At 30.0% G+C, this 27,200-nt stretch overlaps 1 protein-coding gene, 1 long non-coding RNA gene and 1 other non-coding gene across 3 annotated transcripts; 1 reads left to right on the top strand and 2 right to left on the bottom strand.

Moving 5' to 3' along the window:
- Positions 1–2,482: 2,482 nt before the first annotated feature.
- Positions 2,483–3,923, bottom strand: LOC107913672 (60S ribosomal protein L22-2). Its single transcript, XM_016842327.2, has 3 exons — positions 3,698–3,923; positions 3,357–3,601; positions 2,483–2,834 (listed from the first exon to the last, which is right to left on the bottom strand). Exons 2-3 carry the CDS (start codon positions 3,584–3,586, stop codon positions 2,690–2,692), a joined length of 375 nt encoding a protein of 124 aa, XP_016697816.1. The 5' UTR covers positions 3,587–3,601; positions 3,698–3,923; the 3' UTR covers positions 2,483–2,689.
- LOC121220526 (small nucleolar RNA SNORD14) lies at positions 3,101–3,224 on the bottom strand. The gene has a single exon (XR_005917736.1). It is a non-coding gene; the product is annotated as a small nucleolar RNA SNORD14 (small nucleolar RNA).
- A 16,693-nt stretch (positions 3,924–20,616) lies between the features above and the next one.
- On the top strand, positions 20,617–21,453 carry LOC107913668 (uncharacterized). Its single transcript, XR_001688608.2, has 2 exons — positions 20,617–20,765; positions 21,082–21,453. It is a non-coding gene; the product is annotated as an uncharacterized lncRNA (long non-coding RNA).
- The last annotated feature ends 5,747 nt before the right edge of the window (positions 21,454–27,200 follow it).

Raw genomic sequence — 27,200 nt, 5'->3', positions numbered from 1 at the left:
TGAGTTATGTATCTTATCACCAAAAGTTATATCACTTAATTAATAATAAGGATCATAATTATTCAAGTAAAAGTAAATATCTATTGAATAATTATACTTATTGCTAAAAGATGTGACTATCCATTTGGATAATTATGTCTCTATGAAGAGACATGAGAACTCTTATAAATAGGAGTCAAAATTTATTTCTTTAGTACATCAAAAACACATCAAAAGTTGAGAAACAAAAGTTTCTTTCTATTTCCTAGATTGTTCTATATAAAGAATTACTCTAGAAGTTCTTTATAGAAATTGATACTCTTGCTATGCTCCGCTCAATACTTAGTGGATTGTTTCCATTAGTGCAAAACAGTCATAGTCATAGGGTTTCATTGTATCCTCGAGGTTCATTTGTCAGTAACTTTTTTGCACATCAAAATATAGGTGGGGATGAATAAAGCCTTAAAGAAAGTGATATTGATATACATCTTGAAGCTTTCATTAATTTCTCATAATTTATTCTATCCTCCCACATCAATACCATGCAGATCCCTTTAAGAATGATTTTGGTGTGCATAGCATAAATAGGAATGGTGGCAAGGAAGAGTTTAGCAAGAGTGTTTGAAGCCGCCGAAGATATGGTACGTGACTTCCACCTTGCTAACTTAAATTTCATCCTCTGAATAAAGTACTGGTATGTCTCCTTAGTAACTCTTTTGTGCAACAAAGGGAGTCCAAAATATTTATCGAGGTTATCAACACTGCTAAAATTAAGACCCTTACTGATAGGCGTGTCGAAACATTGTTGGAAAAGAAAACCTAAGCCTTGGTAGCTTGAGTTTAGTATTGAAATAAGTTATATCACTCTTATTAAAACTACATTCCTTAACTGTATTAAAATTTTAAATTATTTATTAAATTGATCTTTCATTGTTTTCACCCTTAAGTTACACTCATATTTATTTGAATTTATTTTCTAATGCCATTTATTAACTTTCTTGTCACCAGAAAAAGGAAATGCATATATTGACAACTAATAAAAAAGTATGGCATTAGTAATGTTAGGTTATTTGATTAGATTAATGACTTAATCATTATTGAATTCATTTATTTATAGGAGTTTTAATTGAATTTTATTTTATATATTTAGGAATATGACTGGTTTTGCAAAATTGGTAAATCTAGAATCCAAACTAAAATATCCATGTATATCAATTCCTTTAAAATACCATTCTATAAAGTAGAATAAAAAAATCTAAAATTAAAATGACACAGAATTGGACATATGACATGCAGAGAACCCTTATAATGATAAATCCTTAAGAGGATTGTTTTTACTGTATTATATAGATGTTTATTTTATAATTAATAATGATTATTGAAATCCTTTATTTTTATTTTTTAAATGAATCTTCATTATAGTAGAGCAACAAGGTCATGTGGTAAAACCAGTCGACTGGGCATAATCTTATTTTTGTGTTTTTTGCAACCCAATCGGCTAGCCTTGTTACAAGAACCACAATACATACAAACAACCAACCAGATCGTCAATAACAACCGAGAATTCCTAGCGGCTTTTTTCCTTTCCCAGAAATATTAATATTTCTCAGCAAGCGAAGCTCCCAATCCAACTGCTAGAGACTCCGCGACAGGTGGATATGAAGCACATTTTCTCTTGCCTTCCCTCTGCTGTCGGGGAGCCAGAGCGTTCTCAACATAGTTAGCCATCAATTCCGAGTATCCGTCACTCCAAACCTGAGTCAATTTTTTATAGTGCCTTAAAAAATGCTGGTGTTCTTGCTGTTCCATATAAATCAGCAGGAATTTCATACATTCAACCTCTTCCCCACATCTATGACCTCGAAACAAGTTTTCCATTTGGAGCAATGGCATGGTTACATGCTCGCCAAAGGGAATTCTCTTGAAATCCTTTATCAAGCAACGAGAATTGGGAATTGACATTTATCTTTATATTGGCAAAAGTATAATTTATTATTTTAAGCTTAATTATTATCCTAATTCCGGTCAAGTCTAAGGTAAGTTATATTCAGAACACAAATAAGCACATACTACAATTACATTCTTGTAAAGAGAAGGAACTGGAAAAAAAATCACCATTTCAACCACAATTGATACTACTTACATCACTGGCACTGATTAATGATTAGCTGCCTGGCAATCATTTCACTGAACAACACATACATACACCCAATTCTCTGTCATGCACAAGTTACCGTAGAATGTATCATTGGCAACTCATCCATGAATTGCTTTGAATTTGCATGCACATCATGGATAAAATTATCCACAATATAGATACACACAACATAATCATTCAATTTGGTTACATATTCCAAGGCTTTAATCTTGCCACCAATTACCATGCATAATCATCCATGAATGGATTGCATATGCAAGTATATCACCACTGAGAATACTTGATAGAAAATGGCACTGACAGCCATGAGCATCAGTGAATTGAGAGCTCTAAACAATCAACTCATGAAAAGAAATGTGCATACTTCTTTTATAGAATCTAATATATTAATACATAAACAAAAAAATTAACTATCAGCAACCAAAACTTCATTGAAAATAAAGCCAAGGGTCAAAAAGCAAACCCAAACAAGTCCAACGATTTGACACAAACAAGTTTCCTCAGAACTAATAAACCAGATAGGTAACAGAGAAAAGTAACTGAACTGATTGCTCATTCTTCCTCTTCCCCTTCATTCTCAGCAATATTGAAGTAGCGGAGTTCATAAACATTACGGTCCTTGTTGGAAGCAATCACCCGAAGCCAATCCCGGACATTGTGCTTCTTCAAGTACTTCTTAGTCAAGTATTTAAGGTACCTAAAAACCAAGCAACCGTCAGCCAAAACTCAAATTAAAAGATGGTTCTTTCCCCTTTAAAACAAAGAATCAAATACCACAGAAAAAAGTGTACACAATCAAGGAAGAAACAATGCAAAAGAATTGTCATCATTGGTCATAAACCAAAACGCTTTATCTGTCTTTATCTAATAAAAGAAGTCATATCTTTAAAAGGATTCAATTAAAATTATAAAGCAAACAAATGGCTTCCCCTACAAAGTAAAGACGAGAGTATCAACTAGCAAGGCCTCAGACATCCAAGGACGGATTAAAGCAGCAGAAGCTCTCAAGCCCGGCGAAGGCGAAAGCTCTCAGGCGGCCACTGCGAATGTTTTGAGAAACAAGCCTTAAAACTTGTCATCATCGACCTCAACTTAACCCTAAATCTAAAAGATTTCTGCCATTTTTGGTTGCTTAAGATTCAAACAAACTTTAAGATCTATACATACAAGTGGTTCAAATAATACAACTAAAAGATCAAAAGAGAAATGGAGAAAGTACCGCTTAGAGAAGTTGGAGTCAGAGGTAACCGTGATACGGGTCTTGTCGCGGGTGACAGTGACGGAGTCACCTAGAGCACCAGCTTTGCCACCAACCTTGATCCTTTCCTGAAGGAACTTCTCCAAAGAAGCGATGTCCATGATCTTATCCTCAACCGGCTTCGCACAGTCGATGGTGAAGGAGGCTCCCTTCTTCTTTCCCTTAGCTCCAGCTGCTGCACCACGACTCATCCTCACACCAACTCACTGCGTTTTCACTTGGTCAAATCAATTAAAAAGAAAAACAAGAGAAAGACTAAGACTAACAGCAGTGATAGAGGGAGAGCGAGAGAGAGAGAGTACCTTAGCTCTGTATCTTCGGTATTGAAGACGGCGATGTCACAAATGCTTGGTGCAGAGGGTAAAGAATATATGGTTCCACACTAGGGTTTTTCAGTTTTGGAGTGTTAGAGTTGGGCTTTTTAGCTTGTCTAAGGTTTGGGCCTTTCTCTGCTTAAATGAAAAAACGGATACTGTTGCGATCATCTATTGTAAAGTCAATTCTTATGGCCCAAATTATTTAGTGAATGAACCTGGATTTTAAATTGTTTAATTAATTCAGACCCGAGAGATAATAGTAAAGTTGATATCAGTTTGGTACGGTCGAGTTTTTTTATATTTTCTGAAATTCGGTTCGTCTTGATTCAGTTTTTTATTTTTTCACATTAATTTTTTTGTTTTGAATTTTTAAACTTATTTTGACAAAATAAACTTTGTTTTATGACTTTTGAATATTATTCAACAAAATTTTAAATTATTTTCACTATTTTAAATAAAAATATTTATTTTTATATAATAAAAATTAAAATTATTTTATATTAAATAAAAAATAGAATTCGGTTCGATTTCTGTAACGACTCGAAATTCAATGGTGACGGAAAATGTGATTTCAAAACCTAATTTTCGTAAACCGCATCCGTAAATATTAAATAAAAATATTTACGGGGTTATTATAAAAATATATTGAAGTTTGATTGAGTAATTTAACCGAAAAAGTGGTTAATTAAGACTCGAGGACTAAATTATAAAAATTCAATTGTTATTAAATTTTAATTAACACAAGATTTGAGGACCTAAATAGAAATTAAACAAAGATCCAAAATGATAATTAAACTATTTTTAAATTAGTGATAGTGGATGATGATGTGAGAAACCATTAACCTTAATTAGAAGTTAAAGTTGATTATATTTAATTAATTAATTTTAATCAACTATATAAGTTAAAACAAGAGGAGAAAATAGTACCATCTCCTTCATTTCATTTATCTACCGTCCAAATAAGAAAGAAAAACCAAACGAAAGCTTTCAAAATTGTAGGTATTCGGCCATTAATTTGGTAAGTGAAATCAATCCATTTTCTTGCAATTTTTATAGGCTTGTGATCATGGAAGCTTGATTTAACTAGCTCATGTACCAATTTGATAAACTGATAAAGTTTTGGAAAGCTTTCATTGTTGATTAATTGATGAATTAGGTTTGAAATTGATAGATTTTAAGCTTAGATTATAAAAAGAACTAAATTGTAAAGTTAATTTAGCTTGTTTGTTAAGTTTGTTATATTGGGAACCAAATTGAATAAATGTAAAACCTATCATGAAATTATGTTAGAAATAGAATATATAAGGTCCCTAATGAAAATATACGAATTCAGATTTTAATTTAAAGCTAGGAATCAAAGTTATGTTTATCCCGAGTTCATGGACTAAATTAAATAAAATTAAAAATATGTGGGCTTTGTATTTGGATGTGGATTGAATGAAATCTGCTGTTTCTTTATTTATTTAATTATTGAATTATCGAATATAGCGACAAACGACGTCAGGCCATTAAGAGGGAAAGGAAAAACGAGAGACGTTGTCGAGTGATGTAAGATATCAGTTTCTGATTTTATGATTCGAGATGAATTTGTTTCTTTGCATATTCACGTCATATTGCATTTTTGAATATCAAAGTGAGTTAGTAATGATCGTATGAATTGAATTGCTATGATAGATATTGATTGCCAAATAGTGGACTGAATTGAATGAAATAAAAATTATTATGATTTATTGGGAGTATGATATATAATATGAGAATGAATTGAACATGTATGTGATATGATGAATTGTGGGTTGATGATATTTTGATATGTGATTCTGAAATTTAATGTGAAATTATATGTATATGAATTGGACTAAATTGAAATAAAATGAGATAAATGAATGTCATGCGATAAAATAGTGTACAAGGTACGAAAATGCAAATGTGGCAATACACAGGGTATGACAGGTAAATAAGAATGATTATAGGTATGATAATGAATTTATGTATAAATGTTGTCTGTGTGAACCCAGTAAAAGACTATGATACAATTGGTATGTCAACAGGGTTACACGCACGCTTGACCAAAGATTATACATGTTATAATGAGATCTAGCATTTGTTACAAATTCTCGAGTTATATGTAACATAGGTTTAGCTCGAACGGGTAACCTGATGTAATTTTAACTTGTGTGGGCAACTTAGTTCACCTGTGTATTTGAGTCAGTTTTACTATAATTCCATCAAGCAATATTTATCTTAATTGAAATAAGAAAAGCTTGAAAATGTATTGAATATAAAATGGAATATGTTTATAACTTGTTGTGTAACATGAAATTGTTTTGGTATTAAGTGATGTTACTCATGTTATGTAACAGCCCGATTTTGGGCCTAGTCGGAATAGTGGTTTCGGGACCACAAATCCGACGAGGGAAAATATGGTTATTATTATATTTTTATGGTCTACAATTTCACGGAAAATTTTCGTAAAAATTTCGTTCGAAAATTTCGACGTTTGGGCACTCAATTTAGTCAAAAGGACTAAATTGTAAATAGTGCAAAAGTTGAGTTCTATATGTAGAAGTATCTAATTGATATGAAATTTTAAATTGGAGGTCTTTATGTGGTAATTAGACCATTAGTTAGTTGATGGACAAAAATAGACATAAGAAATGAGAGAAATAGATTTTTTTTAAGTGGGGGCATATTAGTCATTTGGTAATAAAAAAATAAAATGGGAAAAAGATGACAAAAATCATCATCTTCCTCATTAGTTGCTGCCGAAATTTGAAGGAAGCCATAGCTAAGGTTTCTTTGCTTTCTCAAGCTCATAGTAAGTGCATCCTAGCCCCGTTTTTAATGTTCTTCGCATTTTTGGAATCCTCGTAACTCGGTTTAGCTTATTCTAGCAATAATTCGTGTTAGGGCTCATATTTGGAAAAATACCCATAGGTGAAATGTGTTTATTTTGCTGTTTTATGGTGGAATATGAAGCTATAAATTATGTTAAACAACTTTTGCTAAGCGATTTTAAGCGAAAACGGGTAAATAGGCATAATCGGTAAAAATAATTATTGTTCATAAGTGTATGTTAGAGTGAGAATTTGATGTTGCCATAGAAGGGAAAAATGTTCAGCATGTCATAAAACCTAAGAATAAGTGATGAAGTTTAATTTCCGAGCTTGGGGACAAAAGTGTAATTATGCAAAAGTTTGGGGGCAAAATTGTAATTTTTTAAAAAGTTGGGTGGTGGATTATTTTAATGAATGTGAACATTAAATGAGTTAAATTTGCTATTATAGATCAAGAAAGACGTGAAGATTATCTCAAACGAGGAAAAGAAAAGATAGTGGAGTGAAGTGCAAAATTACGATATTTTGCACCGAGGTAAGTAAACACGTGACTTGATGTATTATTTTGACATTAATTGATATATGTTGAGATTTATTTGGAATTAAAATAAATGTTTGGCCATATCCTAAAAATGTTGTTAAATCGGGAAAGGTGGTAAAGGGTTGCAATATATGATTTATGGGTTGAACACTCGGAATAAGCCGAAGTATGTTGTACATAAAGGGGTTGCTGTGTGCTGATTCCCCGATTCATTGGTGGTGCTATGTGCGATATCCACCGTATCTTTGAAATGTGAAAGGGGGTTGCTATGTGCTGATTCCCCGAGGGGTTGCTAAGTGCTGATTCCCCAGTTCATTGGTGGTGCTAAGTGCGATATCCACCGTATCTCTGAAATAAAAAGGGGGTTGCTATGTGCTGATTCCCCCAAGGGGTTGCTAAGTGCTGATTCCCCGATTAAGTGGTGGTGCTAAGTGCGAGATCCACTAATAACAGTTAACATTCCGAGTGCTCAACGAAAAAGTGTGGAAGGTGAATATTGCCATATGGTGGAAATTTTTATGGGGCAAATATTGAGTTGGATACTAAATCGATCCATGTATGAGATGGGAGAAAATATCAAAAACGAAAAAAAGAACGATTTTAGTTATAAACTGTGTTGAACAACAGCAGATGGGTAACTTTGAAAAATCACCATAAATGGTGGAAAATGAATGGGAAGCTGAATAATATATGAAATTGAAGCTGAATGTGTCTATTTTCATATGAAATAAATAGAATAAGCAAAAGAGTTGTATTTTTGGAGATATCTGAATTTTACTGAAACAGGGCTGGATTGATTTCGGGATCCCCTGTTCTAACTTTGGAAAATCACCAAAAATTGTAAAAAAATAATTATGGTGTGAAATTTATATTCCTGGATTCCTTATTGACTCTATTTTTAATAGAAACAAGCGAAACCATTTTTAAAATTTTGTACAGAGAGTTAAGTGAATTTTTTTGAGGAAGGGTCAGAACCGTTGGGCAGAGAAACAGGGGAAGTTTTAATGAATAAACTGTACTAATTGGCTGGGTAAAAAATTCTGAAATTTTTATGGTGAAATGGTATATGAGTCTAGTTTCAGGGAAAATTTACGAAACTCAATTTGGAGCCCTGTAGATCCGGATAAAAATAAATTAGCGACTATGACGCAGAAAAACAGTTTGCTGGAAATTGCCTAAACAATGAAGTTATTCATGAATAAGTTTATATTTTGGTGTAGTTATGTGAGTAATTACTTATTTATCATGTGTTTACTTACTAAGCTATATGCTTACTCGATTTTATTTTTTTCCCTTGATTATAGTGACTTCCGACAACTCGGAAATTTGGAACGAAGTCAGACAATCATCCACACTATCCTTCACACTTGGGGTATTTTGCTACTATCGTTCCGGAAAATTATGGCATGTATAGACGACCTATGAAATATGGAATCATCATGTAAATATATGTTATGGTTTGATTTAAAATGTGGTGTTCATTAATAGTTAAATTGTGAGTATTATTATAAATGAGTTTGGTTGATATATATATATATTGGATTGTGATTTAAATTTGCAGGAGGTTTAAGCAAAATTAAGCAGAAATGCTGTCGAAATTTTTTTTAAAAAAACATAGTAATACCTCATACTCTGTTCCGAGCCGGAATACGAGTAAGGGGTGTTACATGTTATGTAAGTATGTCTAACATGTTTGGATGATAATGTTGACAAGTGACTAGTTAAGACATTATGTGTCAAAGATAGCCAAATTGTGTGCCAAGTGTGTAACACCCTTTGCCCGACTTGTTTGCCAAGTCTGAGCTACAAGATGCTTCATTCATTGTCAAAGCAACTATAGACGATTATACACTATTTGATCATTTAAAACATGTAAGTATCATTCACTTTCATAATATGTTACACAATCAATTTCGGGGTCCTACACGAGCTTATAAAAGCTCTTTTGCTAACTCAAGTATGAATTAGGACCAAAATGTAAAGTTTTAAAATCTCAAGCCGACGTCGCGACTTCATAATTCCTCATCGTGACATTGTCAACTTAGTGAGTTACGTCACGATGACATGTAGATCCACGTCGCGATGCCATTCATTGTCGGGTGAGGTTGCGACATTGCCCTTGTTTTTTGGAAAAATGCACATTTGGTACCTAATTCAAGTGCTTCTAATCACAATATATCATCATATCCATTCATATACCAATTCCTCTTATGCAAAAACAATACAATTTAAGCTAACACAAGTCTATATCTCTTGGAACCAACCATTGAACATAACACAATTAACATATTTTTCATTTAAGCATTTTCAATTTCCAATTTAACCATTCATATCTAAATACTTCATTTACCAATTCAAATAGGTTTCAATATGCAAACTAAGAACTAAGCCATTTAAGGAACTAACTTGACATGAGCTAACCTAAACATTCACTAAGCTATGTATCATGCTTATCATTCAAACTTACCATTTCTAAACATTCATTCACCTAGCTATTTCAACTAGTTCACTTGCAACCTTTAACATATTAAATCATAAAAAACTTGTGACCTTCATTCACAAAGGCATCAACCTTGACCTAATCATGCAACTATAAGTTAAATACCATGTTAAGCCTTTAAATTTCACCATTGCCACATTTACCATACAACAACTAACTTAAAACGACCATTTGCATAACAAAGACCTTTATGTACATGTTGTAATAACTCGGTTTCTAGTGGTACCAAAATTTACGGGTTCGAGACTCCATTTTCATAAATCGAGTTTGTAAATACTAAACATAGGTAATTATGAACTTATTATATAGGTGAATTGAATTTTGTATAGGTAACTTAGCCGAATTAGTGATAGATTAAGGTTCAAGGACTAAATTGTAAAGTCCAATCACTATAGATTTTTAATTTGAAAATGGCTTAAGGTCTAAAATAACAATTAGACCATGTCAAGGTGGGTGTTAGTGGTTGGTGATGTTAATAGTAGATTGATTAAATAAATTAAAGTTAAGTAAATTGTAATGACCCAAAAGTCAATGGTATCGGAAAATGTGGTTTCAAAATCCCATTTTCGATGTTAGTATAAAGTTTAATTGAAATTTGGTCCTTTATTTTTTTTTTCAATTCAATAGTTAATTAAGGTACAAGAACTAAACTGTAAAAGTAGTAAAAGTCAATCGCTATAGATTTTTAATTAATCAAAGGACCAATTGAGAAATTAACCCAATTGTAAATGACCAAATGGTGGTGGATGATTAGGAAATCTGCTCACTTTTGTTAAATTGGTTTAAGGTTAAGTTAATTAAGTTTAATTTAAATAATTAGTAATTAATTAAGTTACAATATTAGTATAAAAGGTTAAAATAAAGGAGAAAAACGAGAAATTTTCTCTTTATCATCTTCCTCTTCATGTCTTGGGAAGAAAATAACCCTATTTTGAAGCTTAAAGTTTTGGTTACAATTTGGTTAGTTTGATTTAGTCTTTTTTTGTAATTTTTATGTTTTTGATATCCCGAGAGCTTGATTTAGCTAACCCGTGTACTTTTTTGAATTTCAAAAGTTTCCATTGTTGAATTATTGTTGCTTTTGGTGTTAAATTGTTAGATTTTGAACTTATAAGTGAAAAAGGACTAGATTGTAAAATTTAATTACTATTTTAACATAAGGACTAAAGTGCATAAATTTTGAAATTAGTATAATATTTCTATAATTATATATAATAGAGGGTTATAGAATGATGTAATTGAGATTGATTTTAAAATCAAAGCTCAAAAGATATGGCTATATCAATTTTAGGGATTAAATTGAATAATTTGTAAAATACGTATGACTTTGTAATTGAATGTGATTTGGATAGAATTTGATGTTAAATCAAAGCTCAAAAGACACGGGATCATCGATAGGGAAAGGAAAGGCGAGAGTCTACGACGAGTGACACGAGCTCGACATGAGCTTTCAGTTTGTAATTCTATAATTTAAACTACTTCGGTTGTTGCATTTCTGTTTTATTTTGCATGGTAAGATTATAAGGTGATATGAATTTGATAAATCAAGTAAAATTGTTATGATTTCGATCGATTATTGAATATAGATGACTAAATTAAATAGAACTGAAAATATGGTAACTTGATGAAAATGCTAAATCGACCTTTAATTGGTTTGAATTATGTTATATGATATGACAAATTGATGATTTGGTGGTGAATTGAGAATGATGGATATGAATTATACCTAGTAGAGTTTTCATTATATTTTAATATGTTTGGAATGTTGATTTTGGGAAGTTGATGAATGTGTACATATATTGAATATATGCAAGTATAGTACAAATGGTTAATACTTCGTTGTTAATGGCATGTTTGGAAATGGTTGAAATGTATATAAAAACATATGACATAGTATTTGAAATATAAAGTGGTATGAATCATGCTAGTAGGTGGTTGGTTGATTAGTGATATTGGTATGTGATGAATGGTTGAAAGAGAATAATGTTTAGAAAGTGTACATATATGAAGTTATATGTATCCTAGATAGGGCTTGAGGTATGCAATTGAAATTGGAAGATAACATATATGGATTACTTATGAAATGGACATTGGTTTTGGCATATATTTGTATAATTGATAGGAAAGGTTTAATATTGGAGTTGTCGAATGGAACCAATAATAAAAACATGAAATAGGAATGTGTGGAAAGTGTCATATCTATTAAATGTACTATTCATATGGTCAAGAATAGAGTAGAAGTAAGGCTATGTATCATGTTATGTTGATTTGCAGGTTTTTGATATATGGATGTTGCAGAAATAGTTAGTGACGTTGTGATGTTGCTCGAGCATCATCACGACGAGAAGGTTTCGTAAGCTCGTATAAGACCTAAAAATGGTGGATCATAATGAAATTTAATAATATTGTGAATAGCATATAAAAAAGGGGGTAAATTGAATCGTAGCAGCTCCAGCAATGGAGGTGGCATCCCGTAGCTCGGATCTGGTGATTAGGTCGAGTATGGGATGTTATAGTTTCGGGTAACTACAGTTTTTAAACTTGCACTCCATAACCTCTTGGCCTAGTTGCAAGTAGGGTGTGTTTAGTTCGATTTGATTCAGTTTAGTGTTTCATTCAGTTTTTCATTTTTGAAACCGAAACTGAAACTTGGATCTGAGGACCGGATTGGTAATAATATATTTGTAATTTGAAAGCTTAAGTTTGGAAACTTAATTTGAAAAAATTTGAAAACTTAATTTGAAAATTTGGAAACTTAAAATTAAATTTTGTGAACTTAAAAGTTTTGAGAAACTTTGAGAAACTTTTTGGAGAAACAACTCAAATGGGTAAATCGAGTTCTGCTTCTCATTCACAAACTGATAGCCTTTTATAGAGGGCTATTCTCTCTTTACATCACCCGAATCGGGAAATCATTACATTTGAAACTTTTGAATAAAAATTTTCAAAGAATATATTCTCTGATTACAAAATACAAATTACATAACTATTCACTTGTCTTTTCTTGCAGGGAATATTTCTTGTTCACGCATTATTTTGTTGCAGGGAATCTCTCCTGTTCACGCATTATTTTGTTGCAGGGAATCTTTCTTGTTCATCTTGAATTATTGTATTTTTGGAGGATTTTGACGATGATGATGATTTCTCATCTTCTTCATGGCAAATTTCATACCATGTCTTAATTGGTTTTGATGTGATTTGGGTTTTGGATGATTCTTCTATTTTCCCTTTTCCTTTGTCTTCGGAGTTTGGGGGCATTTTTGAAGAAACTCTCTGGTGAGAAAATCAGGCAAAGGTTTATCTCATGCCTTACAATATAGAATAAAAGCCAAAATATCTTAAATCGATAACCGATGTTCAATTTGCCAATTTTTACCAAATTTGGGCTTTGTAAAAAAAACAATATCACCTTGTTTTGGGCAAAAAAAAAACTAGTATTGCAATTCTTTTTTTTTTCACAACAATTATAATACATGCTCTAGATTCATTTATACATTTATAAAGTGGATTAAATAATTAAGTTAATATCATAATCATCAATAAGACTATTTAAAAAATCATTTTAAGTTAAGTTATTAAGTTGATAAATCATTCAAAGTTGTTAAAAGGAAAGCTAATACATAAATCATCAATATACCTAATGCTTTTTGTGTCATTATTTAAATTAATTTAATTAGTTATAATTGAGTGATTACAATTGTAACAATCCAATTTTTAGTGGTACCAAAAATAGCTATTTTGGAACCCTATTTTCCAATGATCGAGTCGGTAAATATCATTTATTGATATTTTTGAGTCATTTATAGTGTTATAGTGATTTCTGATTTGATAATTTTATTGAATGGGTAGTAATTAAGGTGTAAGGACTAAATTGTAAAAACTGTAAAAGTTAATCACTATTTATTTTTGTTAGTTAAATGACTCAACTAGTATATGTTTAAGGATTTAAGTGGCAATTAACCACTTTTCTATATCAATGGACGGTTAGTGGATTTGTTATAATTAGGTGTTAAAAATTAGATTAAATAATTTAATTTATATGTTAAAGCTTAATAACCAAACCATCATATTCCATTACTCATCTTCCACCGTCCAACCTAAGAAAACATGAGAAACACCATTGTTGAATGCTTTAAACGATCTACCCTTGTATGGTAAGTTGATCCAAGCCCGTTTCTTGTAAACTTTATGTTTTTGATATTGTTGTTGCTTGATTTATCTAACTTAGGTATTAAATTGTAGAACTATTCAAGTTTAGAAAAGTTATCACTGATTAATTTTGAAGCTTTTGTTGTTAAATGGTTAGCTTTTAAGCTTAGAATTGTAAATGGGACTAATTTGTAAAGTTTAAATGTTAGTTTTGCATATATGGATTAAAATGAATATTTGGTAAAATGTGTCTTTGATATAAATGGATAGTAGAGGAGTATAGAGAATGTATTCAAAAGCGGATTGTAGAATGATGTCCAAGCGTGAAACTTGTACATGTTTCGGTTTTACGGATTAAATTGAATAAAGTGTGAAACTTTAAGGGAATTATAAAAAATACAAGTAAGATGTCATATACATGAAATTGAATATTATAAGGTATTTAGAACTGGTAGATTGAAATGAATTACCTTATAAATCAAGATTCGAACTAACTGGAAATTAATCGAGGAAAAGGGAAAGTTGCGAAGTAGTCCCGGACACCTTGTATATTATCGTTTTTTGTCAGGTAAGTTCATACAGTGCAAATATATGAATAAATTTATTGTGTAAAATTGAATTATGAAATTGTAATATGGATTTGTATGTGAGTTGTTTTCTGAATTATTACAAAAATGTGAGTAATGAACCGAATTAAAAAGAAATGAATGAATGAATTAAATTGTGCCTGGATGAACGCATGATAGGATAGGATACAATTGGCATGCCAATAGGGTTATTTGTGTTCTTGTAAAGGATATGTAAAAGAAATGATACCGAATTCACTGAGGTACGGAGAAATCACTATTTATCAGAATCCAACATTTGTTACGGATTACTAAGTTATCTCTACGGAGATTTTTGGTGTGGTGGAAAGATGACATGTTAAAAGTTATAGATGCCTTTGAGCTTTGCAATATAGTGCTTTGGTGTAATGTAGTTATTACTTTGACAAGCTATCTAATGTGGTGTAGCTACCTGTGTATCTATATCTGTTTATTATAGTTTATCGGGCTAGTCGATTAATGTTAAAAGGAATTTGACTGATTGATGTTGCATATGATTTCGATGGAATGGTATCGAATTGGATCGAATTGACTAAATTGAAATGTTATATGACTCTTATGTGATGAACTCACTTACTGTTGTGAATTGCGGTAACAGGAAAGTGCGTAGTTAGCTATTTTGTTATGTAAAATATGAATTGAGGTGAGTTTTATTGTTTTAAACCTATGAACTTATTAAGCATTCGTAATGCTTACTCTGTCTTATTTTTTTTGCTTCTGTAGTTGTCATTTGCGGAACACGTCAATCGGATAAACTAGGAGCACACACTATCCAACTTCTAATTCAGTAGTCTTTTAAATGTTCCAAATGTGATTATGTGCACGTAAATAGGAATTGTTTTATATATATGTTATTTTTCATGCTTTGGAATTTGATTTGAGATTGTTATGGTTTTGGTTGTTTGAGCATAATGCTTGCAAAAAATATATGGTAGTAAATTGTCAAACTATGCTTGAAGCATATGAATGGTCATTTTTGAATGTGTGATGATGGAGTTAATATGTTGAAATGGAATGCTTAAACATATATGTAAATCTGATGGTTGTCGAAACCATTTTTTTTGAAAAAAAAACGAGAATCGACATTGAAAATGAAAATGAGAGTCGCCACCAATCTTTTATTGAGGTGTGATTGGATCACCTTGAAAACGATTTTAGGTCTACGAATTTTTAGAAAATAGGTTCGGGAGTCGGTTACGCACGAGGAGGAGTTAGCACCCTCGCAACGCCCAAAACTTGGTAGCAAACTAATTGTTTAATGTCTTAGTGTTGAAAATTTGAAAAGAACTTAAAATACGATCCTTTGAAAAGAAAACCTGAATAATCGAATTGGATAATAAGACATACCTATTTCAAAGAAATAAATTGTCACACTCAGTGAGTTAGGGTGCAACAGTTCAATCTTCGAAATTAAGTTCAATCTTCGAAATTAAGTTTATCTTTTTAAATTTTAAAATTCATGCATTTTGAGAAGGATATTTGGTTATTTGAGTCAAACGAGAAATCAGAATCCAATAAGTTAGGGTTCAATTTCTCGAAATTCCTAAACACCGAATATTGCCTTTATTTTAAAATCCTTAACTCGAGGTAACAAAATTTCATATCCAGTGAGTTTGGATCCAACACTTTTGAAATCCCAAAAAACTTTATTTGAGAATTTGTATGGTTTTATTGCAAAAGAAATACTTGGCTATCTAAATTCATCGAGAAAAATTGAAGTCCAGTAAGTTAGGGCACAATCCTCTCGAGAATCGTGAATACCGAGTATTTTGACAATTTACGAAATAAGATGATTTTAATATTTTTAATGAAACAGGGTTTTCAAAAAATGTAGTGTGATTAAACGGCGCCGTACCATGCAAAATTTGAATATAAAATGCACACTAATGAGTAATGAACAATAAATAAACATAAACAAGTATAATAACAATAATTTCAATCATACATTATGCGAATATCAACATCAACATTTAAAAACTATTAATCTAAAAGAAAAGTAAAATGTAACTCATAAAAAACAAAAATGAGAGAAAAGAAATTTGGGATTAAAAAAGTTTGTACACAAAATTATACATTTTAAAAATATAAAAAAAATAAAATAAGTAATTAATGTGAAGATTTGAAACAATATAATAATAGAACTAAAAACGAATAAAAAGTTTAAATGAATTTTAAAGAAAGTGAGAAGAAAATAAAAATGAATAAATCTTAAAATTAATATATATATATTAATCTAGATAAGTAAAAGACCTAATGTAAATAATAATATACATATAATAATAACATATGTAAAAGTCGAAATAAGTAAAATGAAATAGAAATTTTAAAAGAAATAGAGTATTTATGTATAGGAAATAGGTAAAAATTTAAAATTTGAAATTAATAATATATTATTATATATACATATGTATTATAACAGCCCGATTTTGGGTCTAGACAGAATAGTGGTTTTTGGACCACAAATTCGACGAGAAAAAAAATGTAATGGCTTGAATTTTCAGAGGTGTCGGAACGGTGATTCGAGATCACTAAATTCGACAAATGAGTAGAAAATATTATTAATTTAGTGAGTATAAGTTAAATGTGAAGTTAGGAAAATTTTTGAAATAGTGAATAGTGCACTAGAAATAAATATTAAAATAATTAGAATAAAAAATAGGGTATCGAGACCTCAGAGATTTTAAATCGAGCCATAAATATTTTTATAAATATTTATGGAGTGTTAAAAAGTTAGTATTAAAGTTTCGTTAAGAAATTTTGAAGTTCCGATAATTAATTGAACAAAAAGGACTAAATTGTAATAAATGTAAAATTATGGGAAATGATTAAATAGCTTAAATGATAAAAGGAAGAGGGCTTCAAAGGCAAATAGACCCAAGGTCTATTTGGGCTGGACGGCAAAGGCATGAAATCAGCAGCAAAGTAAGGAGAATTAAGAGCAAAATTGGAATATTGCAAAATTTACTTAATAAAGTTAGGACCAAAGTGGAATTATCTAGATTTCTCTTTATTTTTCTGCATTCTCATCAGCAAAAACACCATAGAAGGGTTTCCTTAAGCTGGTTCTTCCTATTTTTACTGCAGGTAAGTTCAATTCTTGATTATTTCTTGAAATTTGGTGTTTTTGTGACTTTTACAACTAGGCCCACTTGTTGTATTCATTAGTTTTTGATTCTATGAAAGAATTTGAAAGTTGCTATGAATACATGTTGGAAATATATGATGATTTAGCATGGAATTAGAGCTTTAAATTGTTCATATGCTGATTTTATTAAAAGAATTGAATAGAAAGTGAATGTTTGGGACCTAATAGTAAAAGAGTTTGAAGATAGAATTATATGTGGAAATTCTAAATTTCAATAGTTGTGAAACAACTTATAATGTCTAGGTAAAGTATTAATTGAGAAAATCAGATTAATTGAGAGGTTAATTGAGAAAGGACCGAATTGTATAAACTGTGAAATTTGGGGCAAAATGGAAATCAACATTTTGCACTAAAGCAGTTTTGGACAGCAGCAGTAGTATAACTTTGAAAAATCACCAAAAATTTTGGGAATTGAATTAGAGGGTGAATAAAATATGAAATTAAAGTTTATTGAGTCTAGTTTCTCATAGAAGAAACGGTGTAAGCAATGGAATTGTAAATCATGAGATATAATAAATTTTGTGAGACAATGTCAGAATGATTTCGGGTTCCCCTTTTCTGAATTTGGAAAATCATAAAAAATTGAATAAAAAGAATTATGAGTTATAATTTATATGCTTAGAATCCTTAATGAGTTTATTTTCAAAGGAAATAAACGGAAACATCATCCAAATTCTGTAAAATTAGATAATTCATTTTTAGTGAAGAGTGGTTGGAACTGTCAGACAGTGAAACAGGGGAAACTTTAAAGAATAAACTGTACTATTTGGCTGAACCAAAAATTCTTAAAATTTTATGGTAGGAAGGTATGTGAGTCTAGTTTCAGGAAAAATTAACGGATCTTAATTTGGAGCTCTGTAGCTCCGGATAAAAATAATTTAGTGACTCTAACTCAAATAAACAGTTTTGAATATACATGTGAGTGAATAGTGAAATTATAGCTAATGTTGTTTAAGTGTGTTATACACATTAAGGATGTGGAATGGAGAGGAGGAAGAGGAAAATTGAGAATTATATGAGTGATTTGTGTATAATTAATTGGTCATATGCTTGATTTTAATTGATAAACGATGAAATAGAAATGATGCTTATATCTGTGCATTATTGGTCATGGTTTAAGCTCATGTGTGAAAATAAAGTTTCATAGTATGTGTGTATGGTATATTCGGTATATGATTTGGCATGAAATAATGTCATGAATGGTTTATGAATTAACACATGTTGGTAAGTCTGATACATGAATAAATGTTGTGCTCATCCATGCTTATAATGCTTATGCTATATGTGTATTTGGCTAACATATTTGGTGTATATGCTTAGGCTTTGGCCAAGTAGTGGCTAGATTATGCCACGTTAAATTTATAAGTTATGCATTGAAATGGTTTATCGTGTGGTTAGTTCCAAAAAGAGTTATGTTTAAATACACTAGCTTTGCAACTATGGTTGAATGATATGCTTATATCTTGTGTGATGTGCATAGAAACAAGTGTGGAAATATAATGAAATAATAAGTTCATATGGTTGAAATTTAATGATTAAATGTTAATTTCACGAATAATATAATGTGTGATGAAATATATTTATTGTTGAAATGAGAATAAAACAAAAACGCGAAAAACTGAATAAATGATCAAATTGAGCGGAACGCCGGATTTGAGTACTTTTGATCAGTGACAAAGTGATAAGTGTTAGCTTTAGCTACACTTATCTGATCAAGTGACAAAGTGATAAGTGGTAGCTTTAGCTACACTTATCTGATCAAGTGACAAAGTGATAAGTGGTAGCCTTAGCTACACTTATCTGATCAAGGACAAATGATAAGTGATCATACGTAAGACCATAGTTATACTATGGCAAAATCAAAGTGAAGTACTCAATTTTCCGTAACCGTTCCCTAATTTGATTAAGGATGGTAAGTGACAAATGGGCCCAAAAGAATTAAAGTAAATGGATAAGTGGTAGTGTATTTATACCAGGATGATGTTGTTATTTAAGCTAAAGTGATATTTTCATTGCAAAATTGAGAATTTCATAAATGTGTTATTGAATGGTATAATCGATAAACGTTGAGTTAAATGGTAAATACGTATTAGTGTTGAACTTAATGTCATTGAATTGTACGTGAATTAAATGGAAATTGCTAGTGAATTGATTTAAATTGTGCGCATGAGAAGTTGTGAATTGAATGAAATGGAAATGAAACATTGAATTGCATGAGTATGTATCGGGTCTCGTAGGCCCTAATTATTATGATTATAATGTTTTGAGGATATATTGTGAAAAGTTATAGAATCATGTTAATTATTTTGAAAGTTTTAATTTAGATGAAATTTTATAACTCGGTTAAATACGTTTACAAGTGTATGTGTTTTGGTAATGCCTCGTACCCTATTCCGGTGTTGGATACGGGTAAGGGATGTTACATGTATACTAAAAATAATTCAATATAAATTATATATACATATATGAAAGAATCATGAAATGTTATTGTCTAAATCTTTAAAGTTAGAAATATATAAAAATGGAATTTATGAATATATTGTAAAATAAAATCATAAAAATGTGTACAAATTAGTCATAAAGAATATTTAAAATAATGCATTATGTAATTAGATAATAATAAATGATAAAAATAATTAAAATAACAATACATAATAAAATAAAATAATGTAAAAAAATATAAACTAATACGATAATAATACTTATAATAATAATAGTATTAATAAATTAAAAAATAGTAAAAACAAGGACAATTTCGAAAATAAAACTAAATCTCATGGACGACTTTTAAATTAGTAGGAAAACGACCAAATTGAGAACCATTGCACACCAGAGGGACTATTGCTGCAATTAGACGCACAAATCTGGATACTCAAATCCAATTGTTGAAAACAACGCCATTTAAATATGGATCCAAATGGAATCGGAACCAAATGTGCGGTACAGATTTAAAAAAATTAGAGAAAATCAAATTGAAACAACACAATACATAGAGGGGCTCGTTGCGCAAATAAACCAATGAACCAAAATGTGCGGATCCTACCCCGGATCAAGTCGGATCACCGGGTCATCCCACACGGTGACGTTTTGAAGCCATTAAATGAGGCTTAAACGGCACCGTTTTATTATCATGAAAAACTAAAAAATAAAACCCTAATAAGTTGTTTTGCCATTCTAAAACAAATCAATGGCCTAGCCTTTCTCCGCTGTTTCCAATCATGAACCTGATCTTACTCCGATTCAGACGGAGCAAACCAGGTTCCAATGGCGTCTACCCTGGTAAGACACTTCTTCTCTTCCTCTTTTTATTTTCGTTTGGTGCAAAAGAAGAAAACAAAGAACCAAAGAAATAAAAAAAAAGAAAGAAAAAACGAAGAAAATCACCTTTCCTAAAAAACTTTCTGCTTTGATTTTTTTATTTATATTCAATATGCGAGTATTCCATCCTCTTTTACAGATTCAGAAATGGCTTTATATAGCCAAAAAAAATAAAAGAAAAATACAGAGAAATTTCTCTTTTTCGCTATATTTTCTATTATTGTTTTTTTTCCTCGGATTTTCGTTGCCCCTTATCTGTTGTTGCTGTTTGTTGCAGGTGCGAGGCCAGCCTGGAGGGAACGCGCGTGGATCTGGTGTGCAAGGAGTTGAAGGCGCGTGTATGTGCTTGGATGCTAGAGCTGTTGACTGCTGCAGCTCCAGAAGGATCTAGAAACGCTAGGGGTTTCTAGAAAAATTTGGGCTGTTTGGGCCATTATAGCTGGGTCAAATTGGGTTAATTTTGGGTAGTTTAGGTTAGAATGACTTGGGTTATATATTTGGGGCATGGGTTTAGTATTTGGTAATTGTAATTATGGTTTGGGCTGATTGGGCTGTGAGTCTGTAAATGGGCATTTATTTAATTGAATTTTTGGTTTAATTTTAATATTTGTAAAAAACTAGATTGTTAATAGTGGATATTTTAATTTAATTTATTTGTTTTTTCTTTTTTGGTATTTATTGGGCCGGGCAAAATGGGTTATTACAATGGTAACCAAGTGTAATTGGCATTTGGATGTAGAAGTAATATAAGTTGTTGATTATGTATGTGTATATATGTTTTGGCATGTTGTAGTTGTTAATATGTTTGATAAACGTTGATGCAGTTGCAAACCAACTAAAAATCTGACTAACGCAAGTGCACCTATCAATTAATAGTATAGCTATGGTGAGCAAATATATCGTTCCCACGAGGACTAAAAGTATTAGTAATTACTGTCTTTCTATTATTTAACCGAATAATTAGAGTGATTGATTAAAACTAAAATTAACTAAATTAATTAACTAAAGAACACGACAAATAACAAATCAGGAAAATAAACGATTAACAACCAAGAAGCGAGACAATACCTAATAAAGAATTCACCTTGACTTTATTTGTCACTATCAATCTAAATTATGCAATTTCTTCACTTAGTATCTTGATTTGAAGAAATCCATAAATTATGCTAATATCTTTCTTCAAGACTAATGGCAACTGACTCTAGATTGATTAATTGAATTTTTTTTCTAATTAAAAACCCTATTGTCGCATTAACTCGATCTATAGATCCCTTATTAGATTTGACTCTAATCTGGTAGATTTATGTCGTCCTATTTCTAGGATTGCATACAACTCCACTCAATTACGCTAGATCTATTCTTAAACAGGGTCTATTCCTCCCTGATTTAAGCACATCAAACATGAATTAATAATCTAGAAATATTAAACCAAGAATTAATCACACATAATTGAAAACAAGATCCAAGTATTTATTGCGTAAAATTAGAAATCAAATAACAGAATCCATCTTAGGGTTCATCTCCCTAGGTATTTGGAAAATTAGTTCATGCTAGCAAATAAAAACATCCCAAAGACAGTATAACCATAAGAAAAAAAAATAAACTCATAATAAACTTCAAAGAAATCAAAATGAGATCTTCAATCTTGATGAAAATCTACTTCAGAATCTACTTCAATGGTGTTTTTCGAGTTGTTTTCTTCAATATTCTATGACAGCTCTCTCCTATCTTCTTATTTGTGTCATATATAGGTTTTAGAATGCCCGAAAAACCTAAAAAATACATTTTTCTCGCATGTTTGAAATGCGATTCGCAAAATCCACACGGTCTGGAACATGGCCGTATAGCTCACAATGCCGTGTGTCTAACCCGTGTGACTCTTGAAACTTGCTTCGATTTTTTGATTTTGGCTCGTTTTTACTCCTTTTGCTCCCAAATGCTCTTCTAAGTATAGAAACATGAATTTAAAGAATTAGGAGAATAAAATTCACCATTTTAAATTGAATAATCATCCAAAAACACATTAAGAATAAGGCTAAAATATGTTACTTTTGGCATTTATCAAACGTCTGAATATGCTAGGTTGAGTTTAGATATTGAATTTGTTCGTTGTTGGACTGTTAGTGAGACAGACCGTAGTTTGTTTGTTCGCGTGATTGTCTGCAGTTTATCTGTTCACGGGACAGTCCGTAATGTAGTTGTTCGCAGGACAGTCCGTAATGTATCTGTTAGAGGAACGTACTGCAATAAGACTCTTCGCGAGATGTCAGTACACGAGGTTGTTCACATTGTGTCTACCTGCGAGGTCTACTCGCATTTTATCTATTCACCTTAGGTGCAAGTTATACTGTTGTAGTATCCTATAGCTCGGGTCCAGCAACCGGACTAGGCGAGGGGTGTTACAACAATAATGTCATATAATTAAATTCAAAACTATCAAACTTATATAATTGTAAAAAATTGTGTCTTTTATAAATAAAATATTATAAAGTTTAATAAATTATTTTCCTAAAATTAGAATTAGGCTTATACTTATAATTATTAAATTTAAGAAATGATTCACTTAGAGTGTATTTGATAAACCATTGAAAACTTTCATTTAATTTAAATGTGTTTGATAATCATTTTAATTTTTTTACCTAATATAAAATTTTCAATAAAAAAATGTTGAATAAAATAAGTAGGTAGGCTACTTATCACTTAATATATAAAATATAAAGTTGATTTTAAAAATTAAAATAAATTATCATATTAAAAAAAAGAGGTTTTCAAATTTCCCTACCTATCTTTTATCCAAAACTATCTAAAATAGTATAAAATATTATATTAATAAGATCATAATTAAAAAATAAATAATCTTTTAAAATCAGTATTTACTTTTATTCAATACTTATATGTATTAATTTATCAAACAAATTTCTAATATAAATTCAACACTTATAAAAATTTAACACTAAAAATTCAGTACATAATTTTTAGCACTTAAATTTTCAATTTATCAAACACCCCCTCATTCTAATATAAAATTACACTTTTATTACTTTTTTATGAAAGTTTTTTTTATAACTTTATCTTTTTGTATGGTCCTATCTAGTTGTTGTTGTTTATAATAATAATAATAATAATAATAATAATAATAATAATAATAATAATAATAAGGTTAAATGAATTAGTCCATATAAATATTGAAATGGACAATTTATTATTCTATTAGGACTATTCCTTTAAACATAGATTTTTTTTTCATTTGGTATGATTTGGATACAATGGGTTCTATGTGAAAAAAATCAAACCCGAACTCAATTGTGCGGTTTGGGTGATAACACCAACCTGAAATCGAACCAAACAATACTTTTTTAGTTTTCTTAGTTTCTTTACTCAGCCTTAGTGGCAAGAGTATCAAGTTATATGCATAAGAGCTTGAGTTCAATCCCCAACAACCCTGTTCCCTATCCCCAATTAAAAAAAATCGATTAACAACAATTTTTAAAATTACATTCCATAAATAGTTAAAATATCTTGACTTAGGTCAATTTTCAATTTTTCAGTTTTTCTTAGCCCCAGATAATAGAACATTTTTGCGCATAATTTTTTGCTATATTACTTGTTGAATTAGTTCAAATGCATAAATAAATTATATCAATTTCAATGTTAATTTTATGGTTCATTTTGGTTTTTTTAATGAGTGTGGGAGTGTATACTAACATGAGGATATTTTATAATTTTAGGTAAAAGATAAATATCTTCTATACATAGTTGATTTGGTGTCAAAAATTAATTATAATAAACTCAATTGAAAATTTATTAAAATATCTTTTTATTTACAAAGTAAATAATTCGTTTCGATTTATCTCGAGTTAACGGAGGGATCAGTTGGATATATTTAGGGCTCAAATAATTCGCAATTAAGTTTTAGCTCTTTACCTATTAATTATAACATTATTTAATCATTTAGTCATTATAGTACCATGATTAAACTCTTTCTTATTATAATATCATTACGAAAGTTACTCATTAACTGCTTGTCTAATGAATTTGTCATAAGTGTTACTCTCATAGAATGTCCAATGTGAAAAAGTCAATTACTAACACATAGTAATTAAATTATTTGCCTTATTACAAATGACCCGTAGACACGTTCTTTTTTCATCAATCATGCAATGCCAATGAGAGGATATCATTTACCCTTATAGGGCTATGATCCCACTGTTGTGGAATAATGCTACATCATGCAGAAGTTGTATACCCAACCTACTAGCTTTTGGTTCCTTATCTATTTAAACTCATGCTTTTTATACATTAAAGTATATTAACTATGCAAACATAGTCCATCGTCCATTCAAGATTAATGTATGTCATACTATAAACGTCATAAGTGAATAAATTCATAAACAGAACTAGGATAAATTTAACTAGGGTCTTGTCCGATGTATTGTCGGCCCAAACAATCACATCTATATCTCTATCTTTTGGAGTTATCCACTCCGATGCTTAAGACAATGTATCTCCTCGATTGAACTTGATATAAATTGTCTTTTTTGCATTATGATCTGACCATATAATGCAACTTAATATTAGTTAAATATTAGATAATCAATCAACTAATGTTTACTTGCATTTTATTTTGTGTGTAAAAACCGTTAAGGACAAATACAAATGATATTAATGTATAATGAAATTTTATTTAAATCATTCAATTCAAAAAATTATAAATACAAAATAATAAAAACACTACACTTAAAACACTAGATCTTATATTTTAAAACATTATTTTTAAACTAATTTTTCCAATGAAAAACCTTTATATAAAATCAATTTGTACATTTGTTCAACATGGAAGAGACAAGTTTTGAAGAGGGACTCATCTGACTAGACCGTCTAGGCATGATAGCTTTTTGTCACCTAACAAGGTGGCTCCTTGATTGTTTGTACGTTGGTTGAGCGCTTCCTTATTATCCCTTTCAGACAAGACAATCAACTTGAACAAGATTATCACGTATAATAATAGGGTGAATTCCTTAAATATGTTGGTTTTTAGGGAAAATTACAAATTAGGATTTTTTAAAAAATTTATTGGAATAGGTTTATTTTGGAGGAAGTGTGAAAACGCGTTTATTTTCAACAGATTTTACAAGAAAACGCTTCAAATTAGATGTGCTTTCAACTTTGCTCAATAGTTAAATAGTAGTGCTTTTATTCTTGAGTTTTGAGTTCAACTCCTTTCCTACTCATATTTGTATTTTTTATTTCATGTTACTTTAAGCTTTTTAAAATTTTAATTAATTTTTTTAATATATGAGTAGTTTTGTTAGATGGTTAGATATTTGTAATTATATCATTCAGTTCTGAGTTTGATTCCTCTCCTACTCACATTTATATATATATTTTATTTCATGTTGCTTCCAACTATTTTTTTATTTTTAATTAATATTTTTAACATATTAGCTCTTTTTGTTAGATGGTTAAATAATTGTAATTACATCTTTGAGTTTGAAGTTTCATTATTTTTATAAGTATATTAATGTATTTTTTATTTCATGTTGTTTCAAACTTTTTTTATTTTTAATTAATAAATATATTGTTTTAATTAATAAAAGAATTATTAATTAAAAATGGATTAATAGCAAAAAATTAAAAATAATATATTTATTAATTAAAAGCATTAATTAAAAATAAAAAAAAGTTTGAAACAACATGAAATAAAAAATACATTAATATACTTATAAAAATAATGAAGCCTCAAACTCAAGGATGTAATCGCAATTATCTAACAATCTATCAAAATGAGATAATATGTTAAAAATATTAATTAAAAATAAAAAAGCTTGAAGAAATATAAAATAAAAAAAATACAAATATGAGTGAAAGAGAAATCAACCTCAAGATTTAAGGATGTAATTGCAACTATCTAACCATCTAACAAAGTAATTAATATGTTAAAAAGAATTAATTAAAAATTAAAAAAGCTTAAGCAACATAAAATAAAAAATAGTAAAAGAAAAATCGAACTCAAGACTCAAGAATGTAACTGTAATTATCTAAACATCTAACAAAAATAACTAACATGTTAAAAAAATTAATTAAAAATTTAAAAAGTAACAACATGAAATAAAAAATACAAATATAAGTAGGAAATGATTCGAATTAAAGACTCAAAGATAAAAACATTAATATTTAACCATCTAACTAAAATTAGAAGCACATTTAATTAAAAGTATTTTTCTGTAAAATCCACCGAAGATATGTCCAATATATACTCTCCTTACAATCGACTTGTCCCAATAAATTAAAAAAAAAACTCTAATCCCATAAATTTTTCATATTTAAGAAATTCACCCAGGTCACATCTTTGTTGATGGATACCATCACCTCAAACGTATTATTATTGAAAAATAA

The sequence above is a fragment of the Gossypium hirsutum genome, chromosome D08, assembly GCF_007990345.1.
Source record: "Gossypium hirsutum isolate 1008001.06 chromosome D08, Gossypium_hirsutum_v2.1, whole genome shotgun sequence".
NCBI lineage: Eukaryota > Viridiplantae > Streptophyta > Magnoliopsida > Malvales > Malvaceae > Gossypium > Gossypium hirsutum.
The sequence above is the reverse complement of the archived record's forward strand: the minus strand, read 5'-3'. Positions and strand labels throughout refer to the sequence as shown.

What these genes read in the sequence shown, in the direction of transcription:
- LOC107913672 (XM_016842327.2), bottom strand. Translation starts at nt 3,586, where the DNA reads ATGAGTCGTGGTGCAGCAGCTGGAGCTAAGGGAAAGAAGAAGGGAGCC. An exon ending in GACTCCAACTTCTCTAAGCG is followed by an intron (nt 2,835 to 3,356) that starts GTACTTTCTCCA and finishes CTTGGTTTTTAG; the next exon opens with GTACCTTAAATACTTGACTA.